Below are 12,734 nucleotides of genomic sequence, written 5' to 3' on the forward strand. Positions count from 1 at the left end.
AAAAGTAGCTTAACTTATATTATGTTTCCCTTTTTTTGATTGTGTTTAAATGTCTTTTTTTTACTTTTCAGTTTGTTACCAAATTTTTTATCTGCAACAGTTAATTTTTTTTTTATGTATTTGGTTAAACAGGAAAACTGTGGTATGTCTGTGTGTAATGGTAAAATATATATCCTGGGTGGAAGACGGGAAAATGGAGAAGCCACAGACACTATTCTCTGTTATGATCCTGCGACAAGTATCATCACAGGGGTAGCTGCAATGCCCAGGCCAGTGTCCTATCATGGCTGTGTGACTATCCATAGATACAATGAGAAATGCTTTAAGCTTTAAAGCCAGGATACCTCACCAAGAAGCCACACTGATCCAAGATGAGAGGTTTTAAAAACTCCTGAGTGGGAACTTGACTTATCTCCTCTGTGCCATATTCAAAAAATAGTAAAACCAATAATCCTGGTGCCTTTCTCCCCAGTACATCAGTCTTTCAAACTGTAATAAAGCCTTTGCTGTAATGGAAAGAAGTTGTTAAAGATAATTATGGTGATTGTTGCTTGACCTTTGAGAGTTACCCTTGTATTTGTTAAGAAGCCTCTGTGGAGTAGGAAATAATGTCTGCCTGAATACTTTTTTAGAAATTTGTGAATGGTCTTTTCATTTATGTATGTTTATCTGCAAGACTGTATATTCCTTATTTTGTCATTTATGTAAAGAAAAATTGCATGACTGAGGCTTCATTTAGGTTGACTCACCTAATGCTGAGAATGCTTAGTATGTATTCTTAGGGAGAAAAATCAATTTTAAAAATCTTTGTCACAGACATAGCATATCCACATTGATTAATTTTATTGAAGGGTTTTCCCCCCCCCGCAATTGATAAAATTGTAATGATAACAATTCGAGTATCATAAAATACTGAATTATTGTGACTTCATTCTTAGAACTGCTGTCTTATATTAAACATGTTTTGGGGGGAGGAGTTAGGTAGGAGATACAGATATAAGTGCCCATAAAAGGGGGATGAAAATTACAAGTTAATTTGTAAGAAAAAATTAAACAACTATTTAAGAGAATGGGACCCACTGTGGCTCTCAAAGTATTTATGCATCATCTCTAAGTCCTCTAAGGAAGTCTCTTTCCTTTAACCTGACAAAGGAGTTGAAATCCATTTTGCAACGTTGTCGTGTGAAAACTAGGAAAGGGTTTTCTCCCCAGCCAATAGGTTTGACCTCATTAGTATGGTGCTTTGGGTCAGAACCTCTTCCTTGGTTATTCTGCTTTCTTTGAAACGGCTAAAAAACTGAGAATCTCTACTGTTGAAGTGCCTTTAATAGGCTAAAGCAGGGACCACTTACCTCAGTGGGTCCATTTTTCTTTTAAACTTAGCTCTGAAAAAAAAACAACAGTGGTTCCAGTCTTCTGAGATAAATCCAAATTGTATTAATTTGTGTAAAACAGACTGATTTGTCTAGATTTCTCAACTACAGTTTATGAAGCTTACCAGTTTTCAGAGAGGAATGTCAAAATTTTTTCCAAGGCAAATAAATGGATATGGCAGGAACTACAGCCTAAGTAATTATTGTGATTCCTGGATGGACGGATATAATTTACAACATTTTAGGGATGTACCAGGTAGCCTACTGTATTTTAACTTCCCAGTCAATGTTGTCTCTCACTTTGGAATTGCATACTCCTTTTCATAATAGGGATGATGCAAATACATGATTATAGTGTCACCAGATTTTTGTTAAAACCAAAGTAGTCATCAAAAAACCTAACATTGGTAAACTTGTTTTCCCCCTTATTCTAGAATGACACAGACGTTTCAAATAGAGAAACTTTACAGCTTAGGATCTAAATTCAAGTCAATTTTAAAATGATACATAATTTTCTGTGATAACTATCAAAGCAATTTAGAAAATAATTAGTTGAAAAACAGTTATATATACAATTGGGATGCTTGTACTGTAATTTTATAATAAATATCTTCATTATACTTTTGTAGATAATGGAACCTATTTAGTTCAGAAATTCTTTATAGTAAATGAGATAATGTATGAAAACATGTTTTGTAAATGCTTAGAATTATACAAACAATAGTTGTTATTTTTATGTGTATTTGTAAGCTCTTGTCCATACAGAGACTTCACATAAAAAAAAAAAAAACTTTCTTAAGATACCTTTGTATTCTAGTATTTTTGTCTATTGTAAAAGTATTAACTATTTACTTATATTTTATTTTACATTTATTTTCATATCCATGTGTTTGTTGTAGTAAAATTGAAATGAAACCTTAACAAAAATAATTTGTTTAAACACAGACCTCATATCAATATTGTTTAATTTTTTCTCTACATAATTTTTAAACTACATAAATTAAGTAGTTGCAATTTATGTTGAAGGCCACCAAGTACTTAGCATGAATCCTAGAAAATTAAAGTAATTTTTTAAAGTTACACAACTGATATTTTAACTTACTTTAATTATTTTTCTTCCTGTTTCTAATTCTTGACTAATAATGGCATTCGCCTTGATTTTAAAAAAATATTTTAGGATACAATTAGTATATCAAAAGGGATATATCAACCAAATTGGTGTCAGATTATATTCATTCTGTCATCCTATCGTTGGCAGATTTTTCTCTTGACAGGTGATGCTTGAATGAGCCTCTGGGTTAGTATGCATGTGTATACCTGTATAGATAGATAGATAGATAGATAGATAGATAGATAGATAGATAGATAGATAGATAGATAGATAGAATGATTGTGGACACACACATATACAAACACCAAGAATTTTTGCAGTTTGTGATGATCAGAAAAAAAAAACACAAAGTAAAAATTAGTTGATCGTGTTAAATTTGATTCCATAAGATTTTTGTTGTTGTTTGGGCATTTCTAGAGTACTTTTTTACATTTGAAAGTACAAGATAAGTATTAGTAATGATGACTTATATACCATCAGAATCTATATAACCAGTTTTTACAAGATTAGAAAACAAATTGGCAGCAGAGATGTTTGCTAACTCCAGCTTGATACTTCAGTTGGAAAGAGAATTTGAACGTATGCTCTGTGGATAACAGAAAAATAGTTTTTGTGTTTGTTGCATGTGTGTGTTTCATGAACTTGTATCCTTTTCCATATTCTTCCTCTGTGAATGAGTGACAGAGTGATCTAACTTCCTCCTTTTCTACTGAAATACTCCCACTGACTGTACTGCACAGGCATGAAATGGTAGCCTATTGGGTCTTCAGTAACTTTTTTTTTCCTAAATGAGTGAAACATAAGATATTTAACTCCATTTAAACCAGGTTAAGAAAAGTTGAGATTTTGAGAGAGAGAGAGAGAGAGAGAGACACTCAGGGAGGGTATTAACTTGTCACTTTTGCCTATCTGGGTGTTTAAAGTGCCATAACTAAATAACTTTCAGTTGATGATTCTAGAGTAAATTAAATTTGGTAAAGGAGCTTCACACGTGGCAGTGGTTAAACATTCTTTTGTATTTAAAAAAATTAAAACGTTTTGTGAACTGGTATATTTTCTCTTAGTGAATATGAATTGTTTCTTTATCTCTACTGTCAATACCCTTTTTAAAACTCAGGAAAGACAAAGGTTCAATTATACCACTTTTGTCAATGTGCAAACCAGGTGTATGTTTCTTTTTCCTGTTATCTGGATATGGTAATAGATTTTTTAAAAATTACTGTGAGAACCCATACATGAAAAGAGAGGAGTTGAATTGCTTGTGTGTGCCTTTTGAGTCTTGAGCTTTACATGTGGGAAAGACATCTACTCCAGACTATTTTTCAAAGAGAGGGAGAGATTGCTATTTATGTGGTGCCAAGTGATAAGATAATGTCTCACAAAGGCTTCCTATGGATTGCCTTTATTTTTAGTAAACTCAAGACACTGGTTAACCTCAACATAATTTTGGCCTTATTAGAATTTCTTGTTCTTTATGTTGAAAGCCAGGTTTACATAACCTCATCCCCATTATTCTTTTTAGGTAAATAAATTGACCTTACCAAGGCACCAGAATAGGAGAATTTGGTTGACCTATAAAACAGTAGGTGTGACTAGCTAGCTATGCTAATAGTCATTTCTAAAATGTTAGGCACCAGAAACCACTTGAGCCAGGCGTGTGAACTGATAATTCCAGAGACATTTGCAACATATGTTAGACATTTTTAAATGTTTTATATGAATGTTTTACATTTGTGTGATTGCTTTAGATATTAAATTTACTTAGTGCTAAAGATGATCATAATTTTTAAAGAATAGCAAGTCATAACTTATTTTATATATTGTTCCAAAGAAAACAATTTGTTTTAATGTTTTCAAAATAACTACATCTGAATTTGTTTATGTGCCTTAAGTTCTCCAGTGCTATTTCAATTTTTTTCAATCTAAGCAAAGCTTACCTTAGTAAGTTTCATATTTGTTTCCTATAGAGTACATAAACTTCCCCCTTAAATATTTTAATGAGCACCAACTGTGATTGCTTGGCAGAATGAGAATGTTAAAGAGAAGTCATTGGGTGCTTGGAGTTTTATTATATTTTTATTTTTTGATACCTAGGTGCTTTTTAAAATATTTAGACAAACATTTATCTTATTTTGATTAAGCCCTTGTAAATGTCATTTGAAATATCTACATCTAGTGTCAAAAAAGTATTTATCTAATTTCTTTCGTTCCATTCTTCATACTATTTTTTTCCCTCTACATGCTTTTACTTTAACTTTCTTGAGAAAGCATTTCTTCCCTTTCCTATCACTCCTCCCTGCAGTTTATATAAATTCTATTGAGACTCAAACAACCCAATTTTAAAACTGAACTAAGTATAATCTGCTTTACAACTAGTACAGACCTGTGGCAGCCAAAGTCATTTGCTTTCAGTTAGCTACTATGGAATCTTCACAGTGAAATGTATTGCATTGTTCTCAATTCAGTTGTAGCACATTAATATTTACATGTTTTGTTTTTATTCTTACATAGTTTAAATTTTTAAGAAGTTGTAAAATGTCTTTTAACCATTATTACTTGACTGTATGGTTACATTAAATTTTGTTTACCAAAAACATGTTGTTCTGTGTTTTTTTTTAAATATATCAAAGTACTTTGGATACATATAAATGTCTGTGTGTATTTTTCTTAAGTGACATAAAATAACTGCAGGATAAATAAGAAACTGAAAATACTAGTGTTATGACAGGTTTGTCCTCCCCAAAGTTTCCTGTGTTAGCATGATCCCCACTATAGTGGTGCTGAAGTGGTAGAACTTTCAAAAGATGGAGCCTAGTAGAAAGTGGATAGGTCATGGAGGGCACTGCCTTAGAAGGCATTAATACTGCTCTCGTGAAGTGGGTTAGTGCTCACAAGAATGAGTAGTTACAAAACAAAGTCAGCCATCTCAGCTCCTCTCTGGCTTTTTGTTTTGCCATGTTATCTCTCCCTCTCACATGCATTCCCACCATGATGCCATCTGCCATGTTGTGATATAGGCAGAAGGCCCTCAGAAGAGCTGAGCAGTGGGGCTGGAGATGTGGCTCAGGTGGTGGCGTGCTCGCCTGGCATGCATGCGTCCCGGGTTCGATCCTCAGCACCACTTACAAAGATGTTGTGTCGCTGAGAACTGAAAAATGAATGTTGAAAAATTCTCTCTTTCTCTCAAAAAAAAAAAAAAAATGAAGAGCTGAGCAGAAACCAGTGCCATGCTCTTGAACCTCCACACTGTGAGCTAATTAAACCTGTCTTCTGAATGTTACCCAATTTTGCTATAGCAATAAAACACAGACTAAGGTAAAAAAGGAAACTTAACTGCATTTGTGTGGGTGTGGGTGTGTGTATAATTATATGTAATCATATCAGTATGTATAAAATGGAATTTTTTTGTCCAGACCACATGAAAGTATTACCTATTCAAAAAAAAATTTAATTCAGAGGGTAATTCATAACATTTATACGCTAGCATTCCTTTTGGATTTAACCCAGGGTGCTTACCACTGAGCCACATCCTCAGCCCTTTTTATTTTTATTTATTTTTTAATATTTTTTTTAGTTGTAATTGAACATAATACCTTTATTTTTACACGGTGCTGATGAGTCACTGGGATTACAAACGTGAGCCCCACTGTGCCTGGCTCTTTGATTTGGTTCTCAAAAGTACTTCTATTGTAAATCAAAGATAAAGAACTTAAGAAATTTGATTTCAAATAAATTTGAAAAAGAAAAACCGGTGTTATTTACTAGAGAGGCAGTGTCAGAAGTCAAAAAGGAACTATGGTGTCACGACTTACTGGAGAGGCAATGTCTGAATTTGTATTAACAACAGTAGGGGCCCCACGTGCCTGAAGCTTGCTAACCATACCAGCGCGGTACTCCGTGTCCTACCGCGCTGATCCTCTGCGAGTGGCCTCGCGAGAAGTGCTCACAGAAATGGCTGCGTCAAGGTAGGTTTGAGGGAAATTTTGAGTCGCTGGACCTTGCAGAATTTGCTAAAAAGCAACCATGATGGCGCAAACTGTTTGGGCAGGAGTCTGGGCCCTCAGCTGAAAAGTATAGCGTGGCAACGCAGCTGTTAATTGGAGGTGTCACTGGATGGTGCACTGGTTTCATCTTCCAGAAGGTTGGAAAATTGGCTGCAACAACTGTGGGAGGCGGATTTTTTCTCCTTCAGCTTGCAAACTATACTGGGTACATTAAAGTTGATTGGCAGCGAGTAGAAAAGGACATGAAAAAAACCAAAGAACAGCTGAAGATTCGTAAGAGCAACCAAATACCAACTGAGGTCAAGAGTAAAGCTGAGGAGGTTGTGTCATTTGTGAAGAAGAATGTTCTAGTGACTGGAGGATTTTTTGGAGGCTTTTCGCTTGGCATGGCATCCTAAGGAAGATAACTTCACTTCCATTGTTCTGATTTTTTTCTAATCAGCACCCTCTACACTCCATCACAGGACATCAAGTCTCTGGTGTTCTCCCATGCCTTCCTCCCTATTGTGTCAAACCTGAATTGGCTTCTATAGGCATCTGTTGGTGCAAGTTAATACAGGCCCTACCTGCTGTGAACTTGATGGTGATGGAAGAGACATTAGACATTAGCTCTCCTCCCAGTATACTCCCCACTTGGTCAATCATCAGCAAAAATGTCCTTTCCCTTATAAAATACCAGAATACATTGCAAGATCATTTGCCATGAATGGGTCCTCAAAGGTTGTCCCACACTTGATTTGGAAAAGAAGCAGATAGTTACCTTATGTGCTGCATGAGAAGGAACTGAATACATTTGCCTTTAAGCATGAAAGATTTTGGTATCTTGGTGTGTATTTTTATTTCTAGTTGGTTTTAGATTACTGAAAGAGAAGCTATTTAAACCTGTTATAATTATTCTGACAAAAAAAGGCAGTCTAAGAAGGATAAATGACAGAAATCTGAATATGAAATGAACTTATGCTAAAGGTTATATGCTGTACTGAAGGTATTGTATTTGGTAGGAAGATCTCTTAGGGAAACCAGCTGTTAGAAATACATTGTTGGGTGGTCAGAGAAATCATTTAGGAACATTAATATACTATTCAGGAATATTTTCCACCGTATCAGATAATGTATTTCATGGCTATTTCCAAAGATTTGATTTATGGTAAAATGAATGAGTTAGATAGGAGAAGGAAGAAGCTCTTGGATTTTTATTTCATAGAAAAGGCTTTGTGCCTTGAAATGTGAAGTATTATTCCTGTGTCACAGCATTAGGGGTAGCCATAGATCCTCATTGTCAATTCTGTTTCTTTATCCAGTTTGTATGAAATGCAGCATTTAATCCAGAATTTTATTTTATTTATTTATTTTTTGTTGATTTTTTAAAAAATAAATGACAGTGGAATGCATTACAATTCTTAAAACAGTAGGGCTGGGATTGTGGCTCAGTGGTAAAGTACTCAATTAGCATGGGAGGGGCCCGGGTTTGAGTCTCAATACCACATAAAAATAAAGGCATTGTGTTGTGTCCATCTACAAAAAAGATTCTCTCTCTCTCCTTTAAAAAAATTTTTTGAAATGTAAAATATGGAAGCACATATAATGCTTAGCTGTTTTTTTTTTTTTTTTTTTTTTTTGGTGGTACTGCCAATTGAACCAAAGGGTACTCTACCACTGAGTTACATCCCCTGGCCCTCTTCCTTTCTCCCTTTTTCCCTCCCTCCCTCTTTGCTTTTTCTTCCTTCCTTTCTTTCTTGACAGTGCTTTGCTCAGTTGCCAAGGCTGACCTCAAACTTTCAGTCCTTCTGCCTCAGCCCCTCAAGTCGCTATAGCTACAGGCAATACTTATTAGCTTTTTACATTTAGTTTTGGAGTTGTACCATCAAACAAAAACAAGCCAGGTGCACATCTGTAATCCCAGCAGCTCAGGATATTGAGGCAGGAGGATCTCAAGTTCAAAGCCAGTTTCAACAATTTATTGAGGCCTTGTCTCTAAATAAAACAAAAAGGGATGGGGATGTGGCTTGGTGAAGTGCCCCTGGATTCAATCCCCAGTACCAAACAAACATTAACAAAAAAAGCTAGACTGCTTTTAAAATAGAAAAGGTTAAACGTGTTTTCATTTGACTTCATTCCTCAGTAGCTACATTGGCAAAGTATGCAGGCTTCATCAGACCTGATTCCCACTGGTTGCTCTGAAATAGAGCCATTTGCCTAAGTCTTACTTTCCTTATTCCAGGAAATGCAGCCACAACACTTGCTGGCTTCTTAAAAAGAATGATATAATGCAACATATATTGAAGAACAGTTCTGACACAGAACAGCAGTATATAAATGTTGACTCCCTTCTCCATGCAGCTGGATCAGAACAAATAATGCAATACGAAAAGGCAGGGAAGGAATTAAAAGAATTAAAAGTACTTGTTAGCTTTTATTTAGAAAACTATGGCAGTGGGTAATAGGAGCCACTTGTACTTTAAATGTTCTCTTTGAAAATTCATCTTCTCTCTGATGAAGGGAAATGGGCCATACCTACCTCTGCTTCTCCACAATTTATTAACTGGGACTAGAGACAAAATGAGAAGAGGTAGTTTCAACCTAATTATGTTTGAAGAACTAAGTCATATTAATATTTTTATTTTCTACATTAAAATAGTGTTTTGACATCTTTAGGGGGCCTTGCTGGCTGGGAAGTGTCTTACCCAGTGTCTTCCCCTCCCAGGGGAATTCCTCAGTGCCGCAGGAATCAGTTTGTCAGAGTTTGTCAGTGAGCTGTGTCTCATGTATAAACCAATAGACTGTAAAATACCTCCAACCACCTCCTTTATCTAACTCTTACATACCAAGTCAATATTTCCCCTGCTGTAAATCATCACAGGGCCAGGTACAAGCACCTGAGAGCAGCCCCAGCCACCAGATTTCGCCATTAATTATTCAAACTAGCCAACCCTAATCTGTTTACCGAATTCCGCCTTTCTGGAGGAAACCAACTAAAGACAGGCCTCCACTTTCCCCTTGCTCCTTTCTGTCTCCTAATGGACATACTGGTACTTACTCCAGTGACCCTGGCCATTCCCGTCATTTTAAAGGAAATATGAATAAAAAAAAAATTTTTTTTTTCAGTTATGGGAATTGAACCCAGGGCCTTGGGTATGCTAAGCAAGGCACTGGACTACATCACGAGCTACATCCCAAGCCCTTAAACTTTTTCTGAGATGGGGTATATGCCCAGACTGGCCTCAAATTCCTGATCTGAAGCTATCTTTCTGCCTCAACCTGCTGGGTAGCTGGGATTACAGGTGCATGTCACTATGTCCAGATACAGTAAATTTTCAGCCTGGGAGTGTAGTTCAGCAATAGATGACTTGCCTAAGCCCTGGATTCAATCCCCAGCACTGCAAAAAAAGAAAAAAAAAAAGTAAAATTTTCTTTCAAAAGCATTGACCTCTCCATATCACCACAAAGTGACCTTTATAAATGAAGATACAGGCCCAAATCACTTGTTCGTTTTTGTATTGTAGTACCATGCTTGGCACAAAGGTGCTTAAAGTTTCTTAATAAATAAAAATACCAATTCTGGTTTTTATGGCTATACACGAGTCTGTTTGAAAAAAAAAAAAGATCTTGGCCAAGTACATTGGTGCACACCTGTAATCCCAGCCACTTGGGAAGCTGAGACAGAGGATGGCAAGTTCAAGGTCAGTGTCAGCAACTCAGCAAAGCCCTAAGCAACTTATCAAGACTCTGCCTAAAAATTTTAAAAAGGGATTGGATGTAGCTCAGAGGTAAAACCCCTGGGTATAATCCCTGGTACCCACCCCTCACCAAAATAGACATTAAAACACATTTTCTTTTCTTTTCTTAATGATATTAGGGATTGAACCAAGGGGCACTTTACTATGGAGTTACATCCCCCAGCTTTTTTTATTGTTTTGAGGTAGGGTCTCCTTAAGTTGATTAGGACCTTCTACAGCCAACTACAGCTTGGTAGTTTGCGGATCTCCAATTTGTGATTCTCCTTTCTCAGCCTTTCAAGTCACTGAGATTACAGTCATGGGCCATGATACCCAGCAAAACAGAATTCTTGAGTCATAGTTTGGTAAATACAACAGTCCACATTTACCATAATGAAAGTACTAAAGAAGAATTAGTCTAAGAGACAAATCTTTGGACACTCATATCTTCTTTATTTTGAGAAAATGTGATGAATACTCTCCAAATGGAAGTAGGAAAGAAGATTTTTGAGGTTCATACCTGGTTGTTTAACACACTGTATTGTACTGAGATTTGGTAAGATGATACCATAGATAGACTTTACAGCAATTCAGTGTCAGCAGGTGGGTGAACAGAGAAGGCAAAACAATCAGGAAGCAACCAACCCTTCTCCAAGAAGTTTTTCCAGCACAGTGCGGCAATCATAGCCTGCCTGACTTCCAAGTACAGACAACACAAATAACCAAATGCCCCAGTTGCTGGCTTTGAAATCCATCTCATGTTTGTGCTGAGGCCATAATCACTGGCTGCTCCCCGACCCTGATTTGTGAGGATTCTAAAGCACATCTATTCTGGGAGGCACAGCCCTCTTTTTTTTTTTTTTTTTTTTTTTTACCTTTCAATACTAGGGGTTAAACCCAGAGAGGCTCTTCCTCTGAGCTATATACACCGCCCGCCCCCCCCTCTTTTTTTTTCACTTTTTTGAGACAGCTCCTGGTTAAGTTGCCAAAGTGACCTTGAACTTGCAATCCTCCTGCCTCAGCCTTGCAAGTTGCTGGGAATTACAGGCTTGTGCCCCCAGGCCCAGTGACACAGCCCTCTTTGGATGGTGGGTTTTGGTACCCCTTCTTTTTTGCCCAACCTTTATTAGACTACAAGACAATGTAGGCTGCTTCTATCCATTCTCTTTCTTCTTCACCTGCTTTTGAGATCTAATGGCTCTCTTCCATATTTTCTCCAACAGGGTATTTCTTTGCATGCTTTTATTAAAATCCTTGACTGCTTAATCCCATCTTGGCATCTGCTTCTCACATGAAACTAGTACATGTCACAAACTATTCAAACAAAAAAAGTCTCTTGGGAATCATTGCCCTAATCATAAAGTTATCACTGTGGAGCCATCCACTAAACATTGCTTTTTTAAAACCCTAATTACAGTACACCTGGTGGCAATGAAAGGTGAAAATAGTTTTGAAGTTAGAGCAGTGTTTAGATGTCAGTTTTAATACTACCTGTGCATCTTTGGGCAACTTATTTAATTTTCTGAGCCTCAGTTTCTTTTTTTCCTATGTAAGTTTGTTGTGAGGATTAAGTAAAATAAAACGTAAAAGTTCTTAGCACAGTCTTGGGAATGGTGCTTAGTCAAAAATGGTGGCTAACAGCCTAGAGATTTTATTCATTCATTTATGTGATAAACATAAATTGGAGGCTTTTGGGGGAAGGCACGTGGTACTGAGGATTGAACCCAGGGTTTCTTTACCATTAAGCTACAACCCAAGTCCTTTTTATTTTGAGACAGGGTCTTGCTAAATTGCTGAGGCTGGCCTCAAACTTGCGATCCTCCTGCCTCAGTCTCCCAAGTTGCTGGGATAAGAAGTGTGTGTCACCACATCCAGCTCATTGGAGTCCTTAATATGGATCAGACAGAATGTTTCCTACTGAGGTTACAAAAAGGAATGTGACATTCCCTGTCCTCAAGGGGTTTACAGACTGATGAGAGAAGCAGACATATGAACATAAATTCAAAAAGTGATAGGCTTTCCAAGTACTGAGAGCTGTTAATGGGAATAAAGAATCACAACTTTCTAGAGGAAAGAGATTTTATGGTCTCTTTATAATTAATGCCAAACATTGCAAAAGGTACTGTGAGGTTAACACACCTAAGACAGGTCCTAGTGGGCATGGTGACACACACTTATAATCCCAGCAATTGGGGAGACTGAGACAGAAGAATTTCCAATTCAAAGCCAGCCACAGCAATTTAGCAATACCCTAAGCAAGTTAGTGAAAGGCTATCTCAAAATAAAAAATAAAAAGGGCTGGGGATGTGTTTTAGTGGTTAAGCACCTCTGGGTTCAATCCCCACTAGCAAAAATAAAGAAAGAAAGGAAAAGAAAAGAAAAATTAGAGGGATCTTGCCTTCCAGAAGCTTTCTATAAAGCTAGAAAATACATAGTAACCAAGAAAGGGCTGTTCGCTAAGATAGAAGAATGATGTTAATGTCCTTGCTTGTTGCATTTTCTACTTGTCAATCTTTGGCTTCCTTACTAA

General features: G+C 36.6%; 1 protein-coding gene and 1 pseudogene across 7 annotated transcripts in view; both read left to right on the forward strand.

The window, feature by feature from the left end:
* Klhl24 (kelch like family member 24) overlaps nt 1-5,078 on the forward strand; it is a 42,272-nt gene extending 37,194 nt beyond the window's left edge. For all 7 annotated transcript variants that reach the window (XM_078043770.1, XM_078043767.1, XM_078043773.1 and 4 more), the window contains one exon: nt 133-5,078. In XM_078043770.1, coding sequence (XP_077899896.1) covers nt 133-333 — 201 coding nt within the window. In that variant the 3' untranslated portion in view covers nt 334-5,078. The remainder of the gene's footprint in view (nt 1-132) is intronic.
* A 46-nt stretch (nt 5,079-5,124) lies between these two features.
* On the forward strand, nt 5,125-8,023 carry LOC144376342 (FUN14 domain-containing protein 2 pseudogene; annotated as a pseudogene).
* The last annotated feature ends 4,711 nt before the right edge of the window (nt 8,024-12,734 follow it).

The sequence above is a fragment of the Ictidomys tridecemlineatus genome, chromosome 3 (genome assembly GCF_052094955.1).
Source record: "Ictidomys tridecemlineatus isolate mIctTri1 chromosome 3, mIctTri1.hap1, whole genome shotgun sequence".
Lineage (NCBI taxonomy): Eukaryota > Metazoa > Chordata > Mammalia > Rodentia > Sciuridae > Ictidomys > Ictidomys tridecemlineatus.